This window comes from Aquila chrysaetos, chromosome Z, assembly GCF_900496995.4.
Source record: "Aquila chrysaetos chrysaetos chromosome Z, bAquChr1.4, whole genome shotgun sequence".
Classification (NCBI taxonomy): domain Eukaryota; kingdom Metazoa; phylum Chordata; class Aves; order Accipitriformes; family Accipitridae; genus Aquila; species Aquila chrysaetos.
This window is the reverse complement of record NC_044030.1, coordinates 63,483,827-63,507,974: the sequence shown is the minus strand read 5'-3', so window position 1 is coordinate 63,507,974 and position 24,148 is coordinate 63,483,827. Positions and strand designations below refer to the sequence as shown.

The 24,148-nt window shown below is 40.2% G+C and overlaps 1 protein-coding gene across 10 annotated transcripts in view; it reads left to right on the top strand.

The window, feature by feature from the left end:
* MAST4 (microtubule associated serine/threonine kinase family member 4) overlaps positions 1-24,148 on the top strand; it is a 313,563-nt gene that overhangs the window by 134,518 nt on the left and 154,897 nt on the right. For all 10 annotated transcript variants that reach the window (XM_041120871.1, XM_030004201.2, XM_041120872.1 and 7 more), the window contains one exon: positions 8,451-8,482. In XM_041120871.1, coding sequence (XP_040976805.1) covers positions 8,451-8,482 — 32 coding nt within the window. The remainder of the gene's footprint in view (positions 1-8,450; positions 8,483-24,148) is intronic.

Sequence of the window (24,148 nt, the reverse complement as noted above, 5' to 3'; positions counted from 1 at the left end):
GATTAAAATGTCAACATTAAGCAAAATCTCTAATTTTAAGGCCTTTAATTTCATAAGGGGCAGAAGATCTGCAATCATTAACAGAGCAAATATAAATTAGCCTTTTTCTGCAAAAGAGATATTTCTGTTGTCTGCTGAAAGCAAAAAGGTAGTGTTTTGCCACTGCTGTTCCATGTGATTTTGTCTGGGGGGAAAAGTGAGTTATTTGCACCCTTCGATCCTTGCCTGCCTAAAATCTTTTCTTTACCCTTGTGTGTGAAGAGCAGCTGCAGAGCTGAGCTCTGTGAGTCCTAGAGTGGGCATTATGGGCACAAGAGTGCCTTGGCGAGACTCTTGTGACTCAATTCCTCAAGTTAACATGGCTTAGAACTTTGTTCCAGTGTATTTTTCCCTTTCAGCATACATAGTCTCTTCCATCTGATGATTGTGAATGTGTCAAGGTAGAGCAAGGCCTGTGTTTTGCTAGTGGTAATCAGTCCTGGAAAAAAGAATAAATATATTTGAACTTTTTTTAGCCCCTTCTATCCTGTGCAAAAGGACTAACAAAAACCGTTGCAATCAAAGCCTAAATGTAGGCAAGTCTCCTTCTGCTGAAGGCAGGCTTAATCATTTTGTCTTCTAGTTACCGATTTCAACAAAGTTTAGCAGCAGCTGCTGAACATACTTACTGTGTAATACGAAACATTGTATAATACAAAACATGGTCTGCAGCTGGGAAAAGGAAGGCAACTAGATTACTGTGGCCGTAACGGTCTGCAGTAACAGTATTGTCAAGAAGTGCCAAAGCTGGCCGCTGTGTGCTGTGGTGTTGCTTTTTTCTTTTGCTTTTTAATAGTAGGCAAAATCCTGTGTAGGTATGCCCCTATAAAAAACCACTGCTTTCTGTTTGATGAAAGAACCTAGAGAATGAAACAGAACCTAGAGAAATCCTTGGCTTTAGCTGAAGTGGATTCAGGGTTTTCCAATTCTGGTAAGCTGTATTATTGTTTATATTTGTTCAGCTGAACAGTTGTACTGGCAGCTGGCATTTATGTCTTGTGTGATTTTTTTTTTTTTTTTCCCTTCTCCTTTTATAGCACTCTTAAACTCTAAAGGTGGGACTATTCGTGTGAACTTGGTAGCTGGAATCTGTTTAGTGTTGGTGTTTGAAACACTTTGCAGTGCATGCATTTTCTCCATTAGTCATGTGGTGATGTGGTACTTTGCCAAGGGGTGAAATAGACTGTACGACAGCAAGTCAGAATGGAGCATGGATTTTCTAACACTGTGTTAGATGAAATGATTTTGTGTACTTTGAGGTGGAAAGTTCATTCAGAATGTTCACACTTTTTTGTTAAAGAAACATGGTTATTTATTGATTTTTAAAAAGTTGAGCTAAGAATGTAACATGGTAGGCAACAAACAAAACCTAAAGTAGTATTTTTCTACGGTATTTTAATAGGAAGTATTTGAAAGAAGTAAAGATCAGACCAGTAGAAAAAGAATACAAAGATTTTCTGAGTTAATGTTGGCAGCAAATTGCTCTCTTTCAAAAGGGTTTGTGCTTCTTATTATGGGAGTTTTCACCTTTAATTATAGTAGCTACTTTCCAAATAAGCATTATTGTAAGGAAGTGGAGTTTATGTGTTCTGCCATTGCTGCTTTTGGCTGAAAACTTGAGATATAGCAGAGATAATGTTATAAAGCATAGTCTGAATAATTCTTAACTGCATTACTCTTTCTCATTTGACCAGTAGGTTACTGATAGAGTATTTGGTGAGGGTTTTTTGTTGGTTTGTATGTCCCCAAAGCATTGAGTATTCATGGATTCAGGTGGTATAGATTAGACATGCCAATAAGGACTTTTTTTTTTTTAAATTGGGATTTTTCCCTCTCATTTTCTGTGTTGGTGGATTTTATTCCCATAAAGAGTATGTTTGTAGCACTTTTGATTATTTTGTTTCTTCCCCCCCCCCAGCCAAGTCAATTTGATTATTTTTTTTTGTCTTTCCAAGGTAAATAAAGAGATTATACTCAAAACTTCTTCCAGTGACTGACTCCTGTAGTATCCTCTCTTTTCAGAGAGTATTTTTGACTACCAGGCATTAATTTAGAATTTTACTACTGTCTCTGAAGAAACCATTGTGGTATTTTGTCTACGTAAAAAAAAAAAAGCTACTTACAACCTATGCATTCTGGTGTAGGAGTTGTTCTTTGATTTCTGTTAATTTATTTCAAAATTTAGTTGAGTGTCATTTGTATTGTATCTCTTAGTGTAATTATTTCTGAGCAAGTTCTTTTGGTTGATGTTATTGCTGATCCCATAATTGGAAAGACTTCAGACTATAGTGTGGTTTGTAGGAAAATCCTTACTGTTAATGCATGGAATCACTGAAATATTTCACCTTCTTCCATAGAGATTGGTGTTTTTTAATGCTATTAGAGAGTTTTGAAGAAGAATACTAGGCAAAGTAAAACATACTTAACTGCTGTTTACTTAGTTGAGTCTAGTCTGTTATAAATCTTAATGTTGTGTCTGGTTCATCTTCAGGAAAATACAAATAGATTATTTAAATTTCTTCTGTATTATACATGATAAAGCAATCGATTTCTTTTTATTGTATGTTTTTTATATGTAGCCTGTTAGGCATTCTTTTTGATCCAGTTAATTTGCATTTAAATTGATAACGCCTAGCTTTAAGTAGGCACCTGGGTATTCCTTTTACATCACATTTCAGAACCCGTAGAGCTGACGGACAGATATGTTTCTACTTTGAAAGATACAGTCAGCACTGCCTGTAACAAAAGCAGGGAAGTTAACTGAGGAGATAAAAATGAATTGTATAGAACACAGAATATTGAATTAGACAAAATGTGACCTTTTCTGGTTACATCTGAGCTTAAGTGCCTCTTTACTTTTACAGTATATCCCCTGTTAAAATCTGCGGTAGCTGTTGCCAAGTTGTGACTTCAAGTTCATTATTATTTCCAACGTTTTTTTTAGTGTTTAGGGATGTGAGGATGGTAAGTTACCATGCAGAATAACATCTTTGTACGTTGAAATGCACAGTTAAAAATATTTAAAAGAAGCCCTGTGTTCTGTGCCAAGGAGTGTTCTGCAGGTGACATGAGAGAACTGTGAATGGAGTGTTCCCTGAGTAGCAGTGACTACCTTCCAGAGCTTGCCCATGCAGAAGTGGCGATTTTTGTTCATGAAAATGCTTGTGAAGAGATGACCTTTGACCTAATTGATGAAGGTACCCACTAAGCAAAAACCCTGGTGAACTGGTGGCTGTGTCTGGATGACTAGAAAGAATATGAAAGCCTTCAGCTGAAAGGCAGAACATCAGACTTTACCGTAAGGCATTAATAATGCCAAGCTTCTTGGCAGCCAGTGTGGAAAGACAGTGATCTTGACTGGGACTTATGTTACCAGTGAAGAAGGTATCAGTACAGTTTTCCTGAGAAAAGTGAATATAGAATTGCATCTTGGAGAAGCCAGTTCAGACTAGGATTGCTGAGAAAGAGGTGGTCCAAACACAAAGTCACTTGGGTCATCTGGAAGGGAGAAAAATTTTATAGTTATAACTGATTTGTAAGAAATCAGATCTGAGTGAGAACACCTTGACTGACAAAGAAAGAGCTGAGCACCTTTCTGCACCTTTTTGAAAATCGGTTAATCCTGTCTTAAGCTGGAAATTTTAAAGTCAATAGCCACTCCTAAAATTCAACCCTAGCGTTAACAGAAAACCATTTCTGAGGCAGAGGCTTACTATTCTTGGAACCAGGAAATATTGTAAGTTGCAAAAACAAAGGACAGTTCTGACAGGGAGACAACATTACAGCAGGAGAGACACATTTGGTGTGAGACACTAACACTCAGCATTTGAGGTGATTGATCTGTCTCCACACTGAGCCCCTCGGTAATGTGTGCTGTGAATCTGAAGAACTGAATGTTGGCGAAGTTGGAAGCAATCAAATAAAAAGCATAACCTGCCACTGCCCCGCTTAGAAGGTATTTAGAATGGATTGATACAATGGCTTGATACATTAATCTTATAAAGAGGTCAAGATTAGCTTGTAAAATCCTCTTGCACAGTGCAACCCCTTTCCCTGATAGATCAAAACAATCCTATACTATGTTACTTGCCCTGCTTTTTTTCCTTATTCCCATATCCAAATGCAAGATCTGCTGTCATCCCCCAGCTTTTCTTCAGCAAAACCCATAGTAATTGCTTAAGAAGAAAATCATTGCAGTTTATCCTTCAAAGCAGTTACTCTTGCTGTCAGTGATTATAAGAAGGTGAATTGTGTGCTGATTTTTTTTTTTCTTCCTACTGTTACTAATGCAGTGTTGATGTTGCAATGTTAACCTATTCTTAATGCAGTGTATTAAGATCTAACACACTTTACCAGAAAGCTCTCAGATCCTTACAGCCTATAATGGGTGAGTAGAGCAATGATGTAAAAAAGTCTCTTATTAATCTCAGACTGAACACTTCTGCAGCTGAAGAAAGCATTGCTGAAATTTGTCTTGAAACAGTTCATTTTTTTAGGCTACTTCATGGACAACTGAAAACTGTGAAAGATAAGACTTTTTGAATATTTGAACATCACAATTGTTGTTGGAAGGTGAAGCAAATTTACTGTGGTTCTAAAATTAACCCGTATTGACAACATTAGATGCGTCTTTAGCAGCTTATGGATGTGTCAGCTTTTTATTGATTCTTTAAAATTGAACCCAGCAACAAGCAATAAGTTAATGGTATCTTTTCTTCCTCCTATATAAGGGAGAAAATTCAATATTTTAAATTTTTTTGTAATTTGCTGGTAATATTTACAAGAAATGAGATGAAGTTAGTGTTTTCTAAGTCACCTCTGTTGCTTAAACCTTTTTATATGGTTCTGTTATTTAAAACATGTTTCTAGTTAGTGGGGTGAAGACTTTGACCCATAATAAAGTTCAGTGTGCTTTTTCGGTCAGTGTGGTTTTTTTATGAGGCTGAATATCTGCACTCTGGTGCATTGACTGAACTTTTCCATACTGAAGTGTCTTATAGATGTGTAGGACCAGAGGAAGAAGCATAATTACTGAAATAATAAAAAAGCATCTGTGCTTGTAAAACCATGTTATTTATAGCAAAATGCACAGAGTGTGGAGTTTGAACCGATTAGTGATAGCTGCAATTAAATTTAGTACACATGGGTCTTAATGCAACATCACAGCAATTTGGCACAGCTTGCACAGATGTCTTAAACCTTAGGCAAGGTTTATTATGTCTTCAGACCATGGTTTTTGAGACACAAAGGGCTTCAAGGGCAAGAGTCTCTGGTCCATTAAGTGTTCTTTGTGCTGTTGCAGTGGGATGAGACAGCCCTAAAACCAGCCCAACTCAAACTGGCCAGAGGAGGATTCCATGTAGGGCAAGGGCAAAGAGCGTAGTGTTGTCCTCTGGGGCAGAGCTGGTGCCTGAGAACCATGCAGAGTGGTGGTGAAGGCATCTTTTTCTCTTTTTAATACTCCAGGGGCTTGCCTGCTAAGTACATGATCTGAAAGTCTTGACGCCATGAAGTTTTTACCTTCAGCAGTCAATATGTGTTGGATGCTGTGCAGCGGAACTAGGACAGCTGGTCTTTTGAGTCTGTTTTGTTGAGGCTTTCAGAAAGGACGCAGTGTAATAGCAGAAAACTCTGAAGTCATTACAGGTCATTTGCAATGTAACAGATCTGAGCTGGAGGGTTGCAAGTCTGAAGAGCTGAGTGATTTTTGGTATGGTATCATTCAGTGCTTCCCTGTTTTCAGTGGCTGTGAGTAAAACAGCTGGGAGAAGCAGAGTAAAAATGGCATCTTTAGCTTTGGAATGGTACAGATGATTTTTAGGTACATAGGAGATAAGCAATTTCTCTAAGCTATAGGCTTATATAGAGCTTGTTATAAAACTTATATAAACTTATATAAACCATGTAGAGCTTGTTTACACTTTTCCCACCTGCTTTGTGTAGACCCAGCCGTGGAGCTCTGCTACTGTACTATTGGAGTACATGGAGCTCTGTACTATTACAAAGCTAGCTGGTGAGCCTTGTCTGGAGTAAGAAAGTCTGTATTGACATAGCTGATAATCTCATACTTTCTTCAGGCTGTGCAAAAATCTTTGGGGCAGGTGAGTTCTAAGTGACACTAAAAAATCATGTAGGAGTGTAAAAATTCTGCCTAATCCAAGACAGAAAAAACAAGCTTCAATTTACTAAGTTTTGGTTTTTTTTTTTTTGTCTTGGAGATACTCAAGCTGGAGAGGCATGAGAGAAGTGACCTTGCATTTTAACATCAGTGCTGTGATATATAGGAAAAATGAGGTTATAGATATTATTCAGAAAGGATATTTGTTTTATTTCATTCCTCGTTTTGTTTGTTTCTGTGTATACTGTTTTAAAATCAAGCCTTACAAATGCTTTATTTGCAACGTTTTGTAAATCTTCCTCTATAAATTACATACCTGAGGTTTTGGTTCATTTCTTACTTTGTATGGGGATACCTTGGCAGTTCTTAACATACTTACCAGCAAGTTGTTACAGTGAATCATCTCTTATTCTGTAGTCAGTAGTGCTTCAGGATGGCATGCATGAAAATAGGCCAAGAGATTAATGTGACTTCAGGTGTCTACAGAAGGCACTCTCTGTCATCTGCTGTGCTGTTATAATGATAATCTATAACCAAAACACTCTGATTTAAAAAAAAAGAAAAAAAAGAAACAAATTACCTGAATCGTAAGAAAAAGATTTGAAGTACATATTGCATCTCTGTTAAATGGGATGCAAAACCAAGTATGATTCTTGCTCATACATTTTGGCAGTTTTTCCACAGGCATTGTCTGCTACAGTGTGACAGTGCCTAGAATTACAAGTAAAGTTTTATGTTAGAAATAGAACACAATGGCATTGTAAATATTAAAGAAAAAAAACATACAAAGGGAAGTACGTGGGTTCTAAATTGCAGTTACATTTTGTTCATGATGAATGTGACATTTTAAATTTAGGGGAATTACTCAGCTTCATAATGCAACATTGTATGCAGGTGTAACTTCTTTTGTATGTAAGCGCATGTTATGCTAAAAGGTGTTGTTTTAAATTGCAAATTCTGAACAGTTGCTGGAACTTCCTAGGAAGTGCCAGAATTTGTTACCAAGGCCCCTAATTCTGCTCTCCTATGCCTTTGCGTTATGATCTCTAATTACATTGTTTCACACTATTTTTTCCTGCCTCATTCAGTGAACAGGATGGGTGGTGCTCAGGAATGGAGCAGCTACTTGATATTTTAATCCTTATCATTGAGTTAGCAGCCTGGGCTTTATTTACTGCACACCATTTAAAAGTCTGTAAAGAATACGTAATTATTCATTCCCTTATGGGCTTTTCTAAGGTGCCTGGCTGAACTATTTTTATCCATTCAATTGTATTTTCATGTGCATTTTCTGGTCAATACCTGTAACTTTATGTGCTATATGAAATAGACACATGTGCACACATACACAGCATACATGTGTGTATATAAATATATATTTACTTTTTGAACAGAATTTTGTCATTATGCCCTTTGATAACTTCTAGAATGGAAACTGAGTGTCTGTTACATACTTTAAAACAGCCTTTCATGTGGACGTTGAAAGTAAACATAAAATACTGCAATTGAGTGACTAAAGACATCCATCCACATAACTGGAATCATTCTCATATGTAACCTTGTCTTTTGTGATGCTCTTCAACTTTATGTATATCTGTCTGTGTATTCTCCATGTCAGACAAGTTGTCCCTTTGTTTAAACACAGGTGGTATTCCCTGGTGGACATGACTGCAAAGAAGACTTAACTAATGTAGCATTCAGAATATAAGTTCATGTGAGAACTGGAAAAAAGTGAGGGTAGTTGAACACTGGAACAGATTGCCCAGAGAGGTTGTGGAGTGTCCATCTTTGCAGATGTTCAAAACCCAACTGGATGTGGTCTTGAGTAACCTGCTGTAATTGGTCCTGCTTTGAGCAGGTTGAACCAGAGGATCTCCAGAGGTCCCTTCCAGCCTCAGCTGTTCTGTGATTTATACAATGGAAGATAATCTACTTGCACTTAGCATGTCTTTGTCACTGGCTCTTGCAAATTTTAATACTGTTAGCAATGCATGATAGCTCTGACTGTAAGGCTTTTCTAAAACATCCCTCTGTTGTTTGAAATATTTTAATATTGCTGCTACAAAAAGGCCTAGACTTTTCCCATTGCTAATGTTAATATTTCAAATAAGCACGGAAGGCAACAAGTAAAAAATGGTGCATGTAAAATCTGTATTATTTATTGTAGTCCAAATACCCCACTTCTATCTCCCTGCTACTGGTTGGATGGGAGGATTACAGTACTTGTCTTAAAAAGGCCACTTCCGTTTAAAATGTTTTATTCCTAATATAGTGTAACTTTTTTCTGTTGCAGAAGGAGTTGAGCCTTCCAAGGAGAGGAAGTTTGTAAGTAGATGAAGTTTTTTCTATTGTGCTCACAATATAGTATGTAGTTTTGACAGTTTTTGAGTAGCCTAGTCTTCTTTTCAGGGCAGTTAAAATGAAGGTTAAATGTGGCAGCTGACCTGCCTCAAAATACATATAAAGAAACTAAGATTGTAAATGAAAACCTATGGGTTGTGCAGTGACCTTTTTTATGCCCATCCCCCTCTTCTAGAGGAGCTATTATGAGGGATTTCCAAAGTGACAAGAAGTTCTTATATTGAAACTTTTGTTTTGTATTGAAGATTTCTCTTGTTAAAAATCAAGAAAGAAATTTGGTTTCTTCATGAATGATATAATTGAAACTTGACATGTAAATAAAACTGTTTCCTTATGAAATTCTGTGATCAGACCTGTGGATGAAAAGGTAGGAAAAAAGGGTAGGTGAGTTCAACTAAATTTATAGGGTTGTTAAGCTACTATTTTGATTACTGGAAGTAAAGAGTGTATATTCTTGTATAAATTGTTACAGAGTTAGAGTAATACGAACTCAGATTATGTGTGACTTAGTTGTGCTTTGCTCATATTTCTGTACCTTGGCTTTGTTTTCCTCATGTTTTTGAGCTGTTTGGTTTTAAAGCTTGTATTTTTATTTGTATCTGTTTAATTTCTTGTTCTTCATTAGTAATTTATTGAGAAAGTATTGGGATAAGAACATGGCAGAATATCTTAACAAACAAACTCTGTTCAATTACTACTTTCTTTCAAAAAATACCTTAGGACTATAAGGCTATCACTGTACTTGGATAAGCTTGTGGTAATGTGACAACACGTGAATAAAACCCTAAGCCCTTGCACAAAAGGCCAGTTATTTGGTTTTATTTTTCTGTACTTGTTTTCAACTTGATAGTGCTGTGTATCTTTTGGTGATAGTAAGGTTAGGTATGTGAATAACTGAAACTGTAATTGCAGGGAAAGTGCTGTTAAGTGCTCTGTTGTTCTGACTTACATGGCATACCAGAAGTCTGTACATCATAGGACATTTGCTGACTTGGAAAAGACTTTCTTGTTTTATGTTCTGACACATGAAAAATCTTATACTAAATAGTGAGGAAACCAATTTTTAAGAAGAGTCAAGAAAATATAAAACTAATTTCACATCAAGTATTTGATTATTGCAATGATAGAGAGAAAAACACTTGAGGGGAATTTATTTTTGATGCCTTCTTTTGGTGCACTTGCTGCTTTATATTAACCTGAAACTGTTGTATGGGCAAAAGACTCCCTCTGTTGAAGTTAATGGCTAAACTCCTGTTGACTGCAGCCAGAGCAGTAAGTGGCTCTTGAGGCTCTTTCTTTGCCCATAGCCATGACCTTGCTTATTCTTGCTATGATGTTTGACATTGAAAGTTGCTAGATATTTTTCTCCAAGTTTGAAAAACAGTTGCAAAGCAATCACCCCAATTGCATTCGTATACATGTTTTTATAGTCGATCACTGAGATGTAAGTGCATATTCTGTAATGTTGCTAAGACTTTAATAAAGTATAGTAAAGGAATAGCCCCTTGTCAGCATAGTCATATCTAGTTATTAAAGTGCTTAGGATTCTGCAGATGGTATTTTAAAATATTTTTAATACTGCTATCTTAGTTAACAGGGCTCATAGTGGTGAGGTTAGCAAGGGCTGTAGCATCAGGGGTTGTGTGTGTGTGCCATGTTGGCTGCTCTATTTGCACGTCAAATGCATGTTGACATGAAGACTGAATTTCAAAATGTGAGAGGTCCTATGTTTTTATTGCCATAAGCATCTAGAGGTCCTGAATGGCTTCAGGCAGGCATGCCACTTTGTCTTCTGGAGCTTCAGAGCCAATGGCATGCCAAAGACGCAGCTTTAAGCAGGCCAGGGAGAGCTGGTTCAGGGGTGGTCAAGTAGAGAAGCTTGGAAAGCGAGGTTTGGGTTGATGAATGACTGGTACTGATTCCTCTGCTCCACCCCCCTTCTTTGAAATGATCTCTTATTCTCTTATATGATACAATCAGAGGAGGAGAGGAAAGAGGGATGCATGAGGAAAGGTGTCTTGCTTATGGTTTGCCATGTGTATGTTTCAAAGGGCTAGTGTGCAAAATATTTAAGCTTTCTTTTATATGTGTTGCATTGGTTTTTATATCTATTTTAGACAGGCTACCAGCTTGACCATACAGGGTTGTTTTCTGCATATGTGCAGATAATTTTTAAATACTTCTTCTCTGACAACGTAAAGGAGGCTGCTGATTATGTCTCAATGGGATGGGATATGGTATATATGATAGGGTTATATGGAAAGGTGGGTATTTGGCAGGAAGGTTACTGAGTATGCTTGTTTTAACAAGCTCTGATCAGGTTTGTCATTATCTCAACCCTTCGTGTCCCACCTTGGGTGCCAAAAAGGACTGTCGTGGTTTAACCTTAAACAAGAGCTGAACCACATTCAGGAGCATGCTAATTTCTAGCAGTAGAGCTATCTGCTCTAGATCATTTGAAAACAAGTGGTGTTTGACTGAATCGGAATACCAGCCTTTCCCTACCTATTCTGCTGAACCAATCAGAGCTCTTGGACTTGCTTAACTATGTGCTTAACTTGATGCCAGAAGTGGTACTCGTGTTTCTTTTATTAAGTTGATCAGATATGCAGTGAAAGAGGGTGATGCTGACTTACTGCCAGCAAAACCATAAGCAGAGGAGTCTACCTGTGCAGTAGCTGTTATTCCAAGTTAATGAGCAGTGGCATCCATTCCAACACAGTGTGTTACCTGCCTCAAGTTAGCAATGCTTGTTTACTTGTTGAACCTCATCTGCCATTCGTCTGCCAGGGGTACCCTGATTGTGCCATTGGGCACATACGTTCTTGCCGTATGTGGAGTTACTCCACCTAGTAGCTGACCTTTTGATTTAGCTCTGTGGCCGTCAACCTAAAAGCCCAACTGGCTTCCCTTAAAAAACATGCCCTCTATTTTCACTGACGTATTTATGTTACCATTGCTTAGTCCAAATACAGAGACTTCTCTGGAAACCAGCAGCTTCCCTGCCTTTTGTTACACGAGATTCAGCTGATGTAAGGGGCAGGGTAGTATGAAACTGTTTCTTGGTTTTGAAATAGAAGACTAAAGATTAAGGCCATGGTGGTGGCAGAAATCAAGAAACAATCTATAGGGGTTGGGAAAGGAGGCATGGGGAATGTTATGTGCTTTAGGGGGAATGGTGAGAGGGGATAGAGGACATAAAGTGAAGGAAACTTGGAGAGGGAGAGGGCTTGACTTTTGCACTCTTCCCTACATTGTCTGTGGCTGTGGGGCCTCATTTTGGATCTCATGAAAGAAGTTAAGCTTTCTGTGGGCATCCTACAACTAAAGCCAATTCTGATTTTACATAGTTGTTATACAGCAACTCCTAAAGAATGAATTGGAGACAAAAAAACGTTAGAAGGTTGAAGTTAAATTTAGCATAGTTGGCATAAACTGAGATAAGGGCTTCTGGTTGAGAAAGAAGTGAGCTTTTCCATCCTCAGAGCACCCCCTGGCTGTGCTGGCGCAAGTGCTTGTGTGGACACAGGCAGAACTGATCCAGGTTGCAGCTAGCTTAATGCAGGTTCTTTGGTGTGTCTGACTGTCCAGCTGCACAAATGCCTTGCTCTCAGCAGGGTCTGGTGGCATGAAGGCAGAATGAATGTCTTGGAGCTTTCTCTAGGGCTGTCTCCAGCAGCAAAACTGACTTTATGTAAACTTAACATGATTGTAATCCTGCATGGCTGTTACTATCCCACTTGCAACTCTATCAGAAAATAATATTGAAGTGTATTTCTGCACACTGCCACTACAGGGATGGATTATTTATATGTTGTTAAGATATTTTTATTGATTATTTTCACCCAAAACTTCCAAACATCAAGGGAGACATTGGTGCCTAATGTTAAGCCAGACCCAGAAATACAGATTTAATTTGATCAGTTAAGTGTTGCTAATGTCGGTGTATGAAGCATGCAGATCCTCTGATGAACCAGAGAATGCCTGACTGCATCTAAAAATCCCTATCCTTTACACGTTCAGAGTGTATCTAGCTGGAGTAGGTAGCCAGAGAAGATCTCTCAGTGTATGTTGTGCGTTAACCAGGTGAGTTTCCACTGAATTCCAGCCTGCATTTTAGGCATCAATGTCCTTATCCTCTTTTGTTTCCTTCCCATACCCACAGAGTATAGCAAAATGAGAACTACAGAGAGACAGGGCATGAACTCAAAGGCTGTGGCACGAAAATTACCCTCAGCTTTAAGTAGCTACACCCTGGTTTAAAATCCCCTTCTTCTGAAAATGAATTAACAACAGGCTTCTGTGAGGTGGAGAGGAGCCTTCAGAAACAGTAATACTTAAAAAGAAGTAAGCAGGTAGGTAGAGGAGGTTCCTCCTTTCTTTAGAGCTTCAGTGGGTAAAGCACCTGCCCTACAAGTAAAATACCTGACCTTTCCAGACAAAATCAGTTCTCTTTCCTTTTTCTTTTGTTTAATCTGTCAATTTCAGTTTAATGCAGAGCTAGATAACTTTTATGTATTCATTTTTGCTGCATCTGTCCTTCTCTTGACATTTCTGAAACTAATTTCAGTAATTATAAAATATGGACTCTAGTTTAGTAGCAGCAATTATATAATCTACTTGCACCTGTGGAAATGTCAAAGTTGGTCACTGAATTTTCATAAAATTCATTTATGCATTACAGTGAAGCAGCTGATATCCTGGATAACAGCAACATAAGAGTGTGACCAGCCAAGAATTCAAGAGAAACAGTAGTTAAAACTACTGCTTGCTTAGGGGCTTAATTAAATAAGTTTCAAGACAGTTAATAACAGTTTTGTAAGAAAGTTTTTATCAATGACAAATATGGACTATCAGTTAACCCCAGGGAAAAAGTGGGAATGAGAAATTGAGTGGAATGGAATTATGAAATCATGCCAGCCATACTTAAAACAAAAAAAAGTAGGTGGACAAAACTGGAATTCGACAGTTTCTGTATGCATGTATATATGTATGTTTACAGATAGATATATCTATAAAAAAATTGTCTATGTATATAGGTGATCTGTGATAAGGAAAAGTGTTGAGATTGGATGCCAGAGCACCCAAAGGAAACCTCAAAATTGAAATACATTGATTGTACAAGCCTAATTCTCTCCCAACAGCCACCTCTGAGTTTTATCTCTCTAATTGCGTAGGCTTCTTTGTGGCTTGAAGGACACAACTGTCAAAGACAGTCAAGGAAATTAATTTAGAGTGACTGAAGAATTGAAAAATAGCACAAACAAAAGCCTCCAAACACACCAAAACATGTAAGAAAGATTGTTACTTCCATTGTCTTACGTGGATATGTTTCAGGACCTGTGTCCATGCTTATACATGCAGCTTTGCAGCTTTCTTCATTGAATGTATTTTTGCAGAAGTGCATTATTGTGCTGAAAGTGCTCGTGTTGTGGTACATCATTTGCGAAGCACAGAAATTCAAATTTGATTCATTATAGCTGAAGACAGAAACTTCATTTAAGTGCTGGAAAATAGTGATTAGTTTTGGAAAATATTATCTAAACAATTTTAGACAGATCACTATAAAAATACTAGATTTTGGAGAAATATTTTCCATGTTAATTATAAAAGCTATTCAAAATGCAGTCTTGAGATACTCAAGTTACTGAAAATTTGTATTCCTAATTAAAATAAAAACTGTTTCTCTGTTTATGCAAGTTTTAGGGCTTGTTTGGATTTTTTTTCTTTGAAAGTGCACGGCCTCTGCAATCTGGTGTTCACTGAGAGAAACTGAGCACCTTAAGTTACAATAATGTGCAATATCCCGTTAAAATTATTACAGGAGAGAAACTAATACTTATGAGAGAACTTTCTGCAGAGCACACATGAGCAGTTACACCTAAATCTGAGCAATGAGTTCCTCATGCTATGAAACAGTGTTGAACTGGAAATTTGTATTGCTGTAGCTCTCTTCTGTATATACTTCGCTGCTATTGCTGTTTATATTTGTGTAGAGGTGAAGTAAACAAGTTGACCTGAGGTGAGTGTTTTGATAAGTACCATTGTTACACTGAAAATACAGAGATTTAGATCAGTTTGTTCTTTAGAGTGTCTGCCTCTATAGCTGTGGCTCATGTATCTTCTGTTGGCAGGAATTTTTACTACAAATTAGTGTGTGCTGATAGAATGCTCTGATGGCAGTTTAAGGAATTCAGTGTATCTGGACCAGGGATGTGGGGCAAGGTTGCCCTCAGGAAAGTCCTTGTCGCATGTCTTTGTAGTGTCTTCCACCTTTGGCAGGAAGTGGAGGGTGCAAAATAGGTAAGCAAGAAGACTTGTGGGCCAGGACTGGCAGGAGCTAGCCCTTTTTGTATCCAGATTTGGATAGCTTGGGTGGTGCAGTCTTTACTGTGGGTACAGCTTTGCTTAGCTGTGAATCTACCTATTCCTAAAGTTGCGCTTCCATTACGTATGCATCAGATGCTTTCATCACTCTTTGCCTGTGTGTTCGAGCAATAGACTTAGTTTGCTGACGTAAATTATATCTAAAAAAGAGTAACTTTCTTCTGTTGGGTTAGTTGCATCCATGTTTAGGGTTTTTCAGGCATTGTAGCAAAAAAAAAAAAAAAAAGGCTTTTTTGGTGTCACAGTCAAGAATAACTGTTCTGATATCAGCAAGTAACACAGTACTGTTAAACTGTATGTCAAAGACAGAGGGCTTTTCTGGAAAGAGTGGAAGCTGTGGGTAAGGTTGAGAGGGTCTTACACTTTAGAGCCCTGAGAGTAGAACTGGCTATTTTTTTCTTACATTTAATTTTCATTTCCATTTTATCCACTCATTTTCTTCAGCTTCATCTGAGTTTAAAGTAAGCTGAATCTCCACTTCGGACTTTCAAATGATTGTGTCCAATATAATAATCTTAGACCTTTGCAATAAATAACAAAGCATTAATCGTGAAAAGAAAACTAGTCACTTTTTCGTTTTAAATTATTTGGGAGATTACCATTATCTTAAATTTGAAAAATGAAGTAGATTAATTATTGTTGCCAGGTAATGAATCTCTCAATTCTAATATGGGTGGATTGTGCTCAGATGGATACTCTCCGTAGCCCATGTTTGATTCTTAAGATATGTATGCTTTAGTGTTAAGTGTTACTAGCACTGTTTCTGTATGCGCTTCTGCGTTAAGCGAGAACATGCTCATTTAGCTGGTTTTCTCCCTGGTGGCAGTGTACTGTAGTCAGTATACTGTATGGTGCTCAATAAACATATTTCTGTCTTTCTGACAAACTAAGTAGATTCAAGTCCTTAACTTTCAGGGGTTTTCTACTGCTGTCACTGAGGGGATTTTTTTTTCCTGCAAGTCTAGTTTTGTGGTGTTTTGCTCTTGCTACGAGTAGATACAAAAATCCCTGTCTCCTTTTTACAGCTCTGTGTTACTGTTTCTATTGGCACCTTTTGTCACAGCAACACACTGGGAAAACAATGTCTTCTAAAGCACCCCTACGTTATTTTTCTTGGTGGCTTCCTAAGTGCAGCAGACCCTCTTTAAGTTTCTAGATGCCTAACATTGCATTTGTCATTAAAATGCATTTTTGTTTAAAAAAGCACAAATTACCAAGAGATCCAGGTCACTTTGTATGGGATAACCTTGTTGTCCTCAATATTTATCATTTATTCAATGTTTCACCTTTGACCTTTCTGCAGTGGCTTTAAATCTCATTTCCTTATCATTGATGAAAATGCTGAATAGCATCAAGCCAGATGATAAAATTTTACAAACTCATAAAAAAAACCCCAAAAACTCTTTGTACAAAGGAGATTCCTCCATTGACAACTTTTTTTGAGATCTGTTAATGAACTCTAAATGTACTTAATGTATGTTTTATTGAGACAAACCATGACAAGATTTTGATGCAAATTCTGAACAAGGAATTCAAATACTCACAAAGTCTATGTGTCTGGGCTGGTCACTTGTGTATGACATGGGGGACAAGGGCCATGAGCTGTTGGGTCCTTATCGCATCTCTTGGGTTCCTTGTGATTGACAATGAAAAGCTCATTTTTGGACATGTTTTTTGTGTGCTTTAGGAGCCAACAGTTACCATAGCACGATCCTTTTCCCTCGCAGTCCTGCTTACTTCAGCCTCCATAAATTTTACACAAGTCTGCTGCCCATTGTCTGTGTTTCCTTGTTTTAAAGTTGTATTGAGCTAATGAGAAGGATAATGGCACGTGCAGTGTGCTGTGTAGCCTTGTTGCCATCTTCCTGCTTTCAGCACAGGGTCTTCTGCAGACAAGTCCTTTATGCTGTGGAGAGCACAGGCCTGATTTTGATGTTGACAACACATCCCTTGGTATTTTATGGATGTTAGTTGTGTCCATGGCTATCAGAATAGGCCATTCTGTTTAATCTTGTTGCATTGTTTCTTTTGGTGCTTTCACATGCACATTTGCATCCCTGCTTCATTTGTATAATAATATTAATATTGTTACATATCTCTGCATGTTGTCTCTTGACTCATGTTTTACTGGCATATGTGTGGGTTTTACACAGTGACATCCTCTCTTTACGATTTATCACATCACGTGGAAGAGAAAGGAACTATCTTTTTAAATGTAATTCATCATGTCTCTCTTCAGTGAAAGATGAATACACTGCTTGAGGATATTTTAAAGCTTTGTGAAACCTCGTTACAGGTAAATTCATGCTCATCTGTTTGTGTGTGTGCATGCACACACAGTCTTTATGTAAACATGCAAAAGTCAGATAGTGATGACATTTTTGTGTATTTTAAAACTATTCTTTGTTATATTAATGGCATATATGTTCATCCAGCATTGTCCATTATATTCTTTAATCACCTAGATATGTTTACAAGGCCCAGAACATCACAAAATTTCTTGAAGTAATATGGCTACCTGGAAGATTGATGTCCAGATAATGAGGTGTTCAGGTTTTAAAGCTTAATTTTGTAACGTGGTATTTATCTGTTGTTCTGTAAGTGCTGTGGTGTCTAGGTGTTTTGGGTTTGTGTGGCGGGGTTTTTTGGTAGTGGGGGAGGGGCTGGAGGGGTGGCTCCTGTGAGAAGCTGCTAGAAGCTTCCCCGGCTCCAAGTCGGACCTGCCTCTGGCCGAGGCCAAGCCCATCAGCAATGGCGGTAGCACCTCTGGGAGAAAATATTTAGGAAGGGAAACCTGCAGCAGAGGAGGGCAGTGGGATGTGATAGAACTGCTCTGCAGACAGCGAGGTCAGTGAGGAAGGAGGGGGAGGAGGAGCGGGGCAGGAGGGGATGCCCCTGCAGCCCGTGGTGAGACGGCAGGCTGTCCCCCCCAGCCCATGGAGGGGAGCGGGGGAGCAGATGCCCACCTGCAGCCCGGGGAGGGCCCCACCCCGGAGCAGGGGGATGCCCCCCAAGATGGCCGTGACTCTGTGGGAAAGCCCGCGCTGGAATGTTCTGTGACTGAAGGACTGCAGCCCATGCAAAGGACCCACACTGGAGAAGTTCGTGGAGAACTGTCTTCTGTGGGAGAGACCCCACGGTGGGGCAGGGGATGAGTGAGGAGTCCTCCCCCTGAGGAGGAAGGAGCGGCAGAGACAAGGTGTGATGAACTGACCACAACCCCCATTCCCTGTCCCCCTGCGCTGCTGGTGGGGAGGAGGTAGAGAAAATTGGGAGTGGAGCTGAGCCAGAAAGGGGGGGGGGGGGGGGGGGGGGAAGGGAAGGTGTTATAAGGTTTGGTTTTACTTCTCATTATCCTTGTTTTGATTTGATTGGTAGTTTTTTCCCCAAGTTGAGTGTCTTTTTTGCCCGTGACCATAAGTAGTGAGTGGTCCCTCCCTGTCCTTGTCTTGACCCACGAGCTTTTCTTTGTATTTTCTCCTCATCTCACTGGGGCCAGTGGCGGGGAGGAGTGATCAAGCAGCTTTGTGATGCTTTGTTACTGGCTGGGCTTAAACCATGACATTAAGTAATGTAAATTAGCACCTGACTCACGCTTCACCAGGTATCATGCTTCTCCACAATGCTCTGGGTGTGCTATGCCCTGCTGGAGTTTTGTTTTGGTTACTTAGGCAAGGACAGGACAGGGTCAAGAATGAAAAATAATCTTAAGTAATTCTTTATCAAAATTGTGATCAGATTAGGCCTCAAGGAAGAAGCAAAATGAAATGAGCCTCTAGGGTCAAGTCGTTTTCCTGTAGGAATGTTGCAGAATTCCAGGTTGGGGGAATCACATGATTCTTGGAGAAAGCGAAGAAAATCAAGTATCTGGGTGCCTTCGTGTTTTGCCTAAATTAAAAAATGTTTTTGCAGTAGAATATTTTATATGAAATGTTAAATATTTAAAATATTTGTGTACCTGCAGATAATTCTTTTATAGCACATGAGGTTCAGCCTACATGTTAGAGGACCAGATCTCATGGCTAATGGATTGCTAGTGATATGAAGGCAGGTGCTGAGGTGTTAAAATAATTGAATCTCTACAAAGAAGTAGCAGTAGAAAAGACCTCATCAGTTCACTACTAAAACTTGAATAGTGAATTGACAAAATGAGGCAAAAAAGAGTAATGGGATGGAGGTCTGACAAACTGGCTAACCTACTGTTCTTGTTCTTCCCATGTGACAGTCCGCTTCCCTGAGCAGCCTTTTCTGCTTGTGCCCTTTTTCACTGAACTGCTCTGTTTCTGTTGGTTCTGTCCTTCTATCCTGCATTACCTCTTGAATTGGCAGTTTGTGGTGTTTGCAGTGTTTCTATGTGCACAGAAGCAGCAAAGCATATAGCGAGAGCAGAGGGAAAATGCTAGGGTAATTTAATGGTGAGCTGCTGAGGCAAGGGAGTAGTGATCTCTGAGCAGCAGATTGGGGTCTAGGGATAACTTAGTTTGCAAGCGCAATAATTACGTGATCAAATTCTGACTTTCGGTGAAAAATTTGATAGATGCATGTTGAATAACAAAAATATTTTGGAAGATACTTGCTATAAGTATTTTGAAATCAGCATTGGCTGTGTCCTCTCGTATGTTCTGTGAACAGAAGTTGCATTGTGAGAATGATTATTTGTCTTTGATATTAGTTCTAGTAAAACTTCAAAATTGTATGACATAAACAAAAAGAACAAATGATGATATAACCAGCTGTTTTATTCTGCTGTCTGAGAAAGTACTTACCGAGTGAGAAGACTGCAGAAGAACATCATGTGGGTAATCACTGCTAGTCAGCTCAGTTTGAATTTCAAATAGTAAACATCAAAAATCTGACATACTGAAACAGCGTGTTCATTGTTTGTTTTTTCCCAGTGGCATTAATTTTGGGAAGTCCAGTTTTCTTCAGTTAAGGAAAATTCGAAGTTTGTCAAAAAGAATTGTCACAAAGGAGTTGTACTGTCCTCATGAATTGCATGATCCAGGCTGCCCCATGCTGTATTGATGAATTGATTTTTTTTTAGGACTGATGCTACAAAGATTTGAATAATCTCTTAATCTACAGAGAGAGCTTTCTGAGGCTGTGCAATTTCTAGCTTGCACACATTTAGCCTCTGTAGGATTGGGGTCATGGTGGGGCTCAGGGGAGATTATATGATTGTTTGATGAACCTGTGCTCTGCTTAAAGAATTCTAATGATAGGTTTCCACCCCCTTTATTTTTGGTGTATGTCATGGTTTAAGCCCAGCCAGCAACAAAGCACCACAAGGCTGCTTTCTCACTTCTCCCTGGCGGTAGGATGAAGAGGAGAAAATAGAAAGAAAAGCTCGTGGGTCAAGACAAGGACAGGGAGGGACCACTCACTGCTTATGGTCACGGGCAAAAAAGACACTCAACGTGGGGAAAAAACAAAATCAATTTAATTTACTACCAATCAAATCAAAACAGGATAATGAGCAGTAAAACCAAACCTTATAACACCTTCCCTTCCCCCCCCCGCCCCCCTTTCCGGCTCAGCTCCACTCCCAATTTTCTCTACCTCCTCCCCCCAGCAGCACAGGGGGACAGGGAATGGGGGTTGTGGTCAGCTCATCACACATTGTCCCTGCCACACCTTCCTCCTCAGAGGGAGGACTCCTCACTCTTCCCCTGCTCCAGCATCCACCTGCTCTGGCGTGGGGTCCTCCACGGGCCGCAGGTGGGGATCTGCTCCACCATGGACCTCCATGGGCTGCAGGGGGACAGCCTGCCTCACCATGGTCTTCACCACAGGCTGCAGGGGAATCTCTGCTCCGGCGCCTGGAGCACCTCCTTCCCTTCCTTCCTCACTGACCTTGGTGTCTGCAGAGGTGTTCCTCTAACATTCCAATCCCACTGCTCACTGCCGGTTCCCCTCTTAAATCTGTTCTCCCAGAGGCGCTACCGCCATCGCTGATGGGCTCGGCCTTGGCCAGAGGCGGGTATGACTTGGAGCCAGAGGAGCTTCTAGCAGCTTCTCACAGGAGCCACCCCTGCAGCCCCTCCCCCGCTACCAAAACTCTGCCACACAAACTAAATACAGTAGAGATTAAAGGTGAGGTATTATCTACAAATATATGTTTGGTTTTATTTTAAGGAAAGAAGCACTTGGGTTTCTGCACAATATATTTGTTCCTCTGGTAGCAATGATATCACCTGTATTCTAAATATCTGCTCTCAGGTAAAAGAGACAGTTGCTGAACATCAGGGATCTAACCTGCCTTGCATCTTCTGGCAGGCATTCTGGCATTACAGATTTTCCCCTCGGAATTTTCAGTATTATTGCCATTCTATCACGTAAAGTATAGGCTGACTTTCTAGAGATATAAGGATCATGAAATCCCAATGAGCCACTTCTGTTTTGTCTTAAAGGAGGAGGGAAGTCTTTTTACCCCCTTCCTCTTTCCTGTGAAATGCAAATTTGAACATTTTTTATTGTTGTCAGTATTCTAAACCAGTACTGTTGCTTATCATAAAGGATATTCATGTATTTGTTATCTGCAGTTTCTTTGTCATTCAGCTGGACTACCACAACGTTACATGCCTTGGCATAAAGCATTTGGGAAACTCCTGTTTATGCAGAATACTTCAGTATTTTCCGAGGAGCAAATGAAACCTGCTACCATGTGCTGGCTTCCCCCAGAACTCCAAGTCAAGATCTTCATCCTAGTTGCTGTATAGCTTGGGATAAAAATACTGGAAAAAACACCTGAAAAAGTAGCTGTGTAGATACTTTCTAGTATTAGCCTCTTAGTTTGCAGTAGTGTACTACTACATTCTCTTATACTGTACTGTTCTGCCACATGCACCCTAGCGATTTATTTTGAATGAAGCCAAATTGGAAGATCCTCTGTGAGCTGTTAATCTGATTTACTTCTAGCCTTATGGGGAGGTAAGGGACTAAACAATGAGTGTGTACAGAGCACATCTGTACTGGGAAAATGCTCTTGGATCACTGAATTCATGTAGTGTCTTCACGTGCTTCCTTTGCTATGTCAAGAGCTGGATGGCATCTGTGCCTTCATACTGGCTGTCATCCATGATCCATAATCCTTGGCTCTCACCTTTCTCTTTCACTAAGCTGTCATATCCAACTAGTCTTTTTTATGCCCAACCTACTTTCTGTGTCAGTCACCCCATGATGTGCCCCTTTCTGAACCTTTTAGCTCTTCATGATTGTCTCCCTTTCTTTCCCCTTTTGTTCTTAAAACTATCCTTCCAGCAATTCTTTGCCCTCCTAAAAATGCCAGCCTGGATGGATTCTGCTCGTTAACCTGTGCCATGAGAAAGAAGAGTAAAAGCTAACTTCATTGTCAGTATCAGAAGGCTGCTGCTGGATGTGAGAGGGACTGGCAATCACATGAAGTTTCAGAAGGTGAACGCTTCCTTCTGGAGGACTAGGAACAACAGCTGGATGTCAGAGGAGCAGCAAAGTAGGCATGTCCTCACTGGCAGAGATCTTTAACAAACTGGGAGATGCTAACAATCGTGATGCATCTTCCTCTGAAGGCTTTATGCTATAGTCCTGGGCAACAACGCGTGAGACAGCTGCAGGAAGAGTTCGAGGAGGGCGAAGGCTGGTTTGATCTTGGGAAGGAGTATGTGTCCATGGTCCCGAGACAGACTTTTAAGTTTTAAAGCAGCCAGAGTGCAGTGTGGCAGCAGGAGGCACCCTGTGCTGACTGTCAGGGCCTCCATTGTCCAAGGCTGGGAATGGTGTCTGCTCTGTAGTTAGGTCACATTGGCTCTTCCTTGTTTGTTAGTGCCTTGTGAACATACTGCATAATGTTTGTGGCCGTGGCCATTTTTGCCTCTACCACAATTTATGTCGCTGCCTAAAACTTCTGGGCCCGGTTGACTCCCCTCCATCCTAGTATCTGCCTCCTGCTTCCGATGGGTGTTACGGGTCATGTTTACCCTCTTACAAAGTTTTTGACTGAATGCAGTTCTTGGCACACTTCTGTGTTGCTGGAGGTTTTCCATCCATTCATATTTTCAGCCTGTGCCTGAAGCACAGCGCCTTCCTTACATGTGTGTTCTCTGGGATAGAGCAGTGGAGAGCTGGGGCAGGGATCCTGAGCCAGGTTTAGGCTTGCAGGACTGGCTCTGTGAATGTAGTTTTCCTATGGGGATAGGCATGCCAAGAATCTGGTTGCCAAGTGCTTTGTTTATGGGCGGATGGGTGATGGCTCCTGGGACTAAAATGAGGGGCAGGGACCATGAGCACTGCTTGGGGAGGGGTTGATGGCTCACTGTGAGACTGGAGGTTGCAGAAACTGAATAGGTTACTTCAGCCAACAGCGTGAGCAGCAGGAAGGTGGGTGGCTTCTGTGGTGGGCTGAAAAGGAAAGGGGCGGATGGATGGCACCAGGACAGAGCTCTTCTTTTGTAGGTTTGGAGAAGGAAAATGCTGCTTTGGCAGGATACCCTTCTGTTTTGCAAGGGCTGAACATCAGCCAGTTCTGCCTCTTCAGTCTTTCACAAGTCTTTGCTCCCTGAGTCATGGCAGCAGCTAACCTGGCATTAGCATACTTCCCTGTGATCCATGTGTTGTTCTCTGCCATCTCTGTCCTCTTGTCCTTTCTCCCAAATGTTGTAGTGTTTCCACTTCTCTGTCATGTTTTTCCCTAGCAAGCCAGTCAAGCTTAGACCTGTGAAGTTTACTGAGGTGTGTTGTGACAGCTCTCACAGGCCTGTGAAAAGGTCAGAAAGAGTACTGGGGATAAGTGGATCCATAATATTGCCATGCTTGCCTGAAAGGAATGGCAGGTAACTGCCACAGGGAGAGTGAGTGACAGTCTAAAAGGCTGACACAGGTTTTGGCAGTCTCTTACTTTATATTCATTGTGTGTTGGTTGCCACTGTGCAAAAGGCAGTGTAATTGCATATAATCACATTTCCTCATATCCCGGTGGCTTCACTCATGAACGTTTCGTGTGGTCATGCCCCTAGGCAGTGAAGGCAAGCATAACATTTGAGACAAACATGCTATCCCAGGTGTCCCTAACACGGGGCTGAGCATGCTGCTGGAAACAAACAAGTTCTTGCTTTCTAGCCTGAATGGAAAAGCTCTCCTGTGCCTTTGTAAAGGCTGTGCAGGGAACAGAGATGTTGGGAACGCTTTTTTCCCCTCTACTACATGGTACTATTTTGCAGTCTGGTGACTAGACGTGCATTCCACTTCAACACAGCACATGATGGAAAT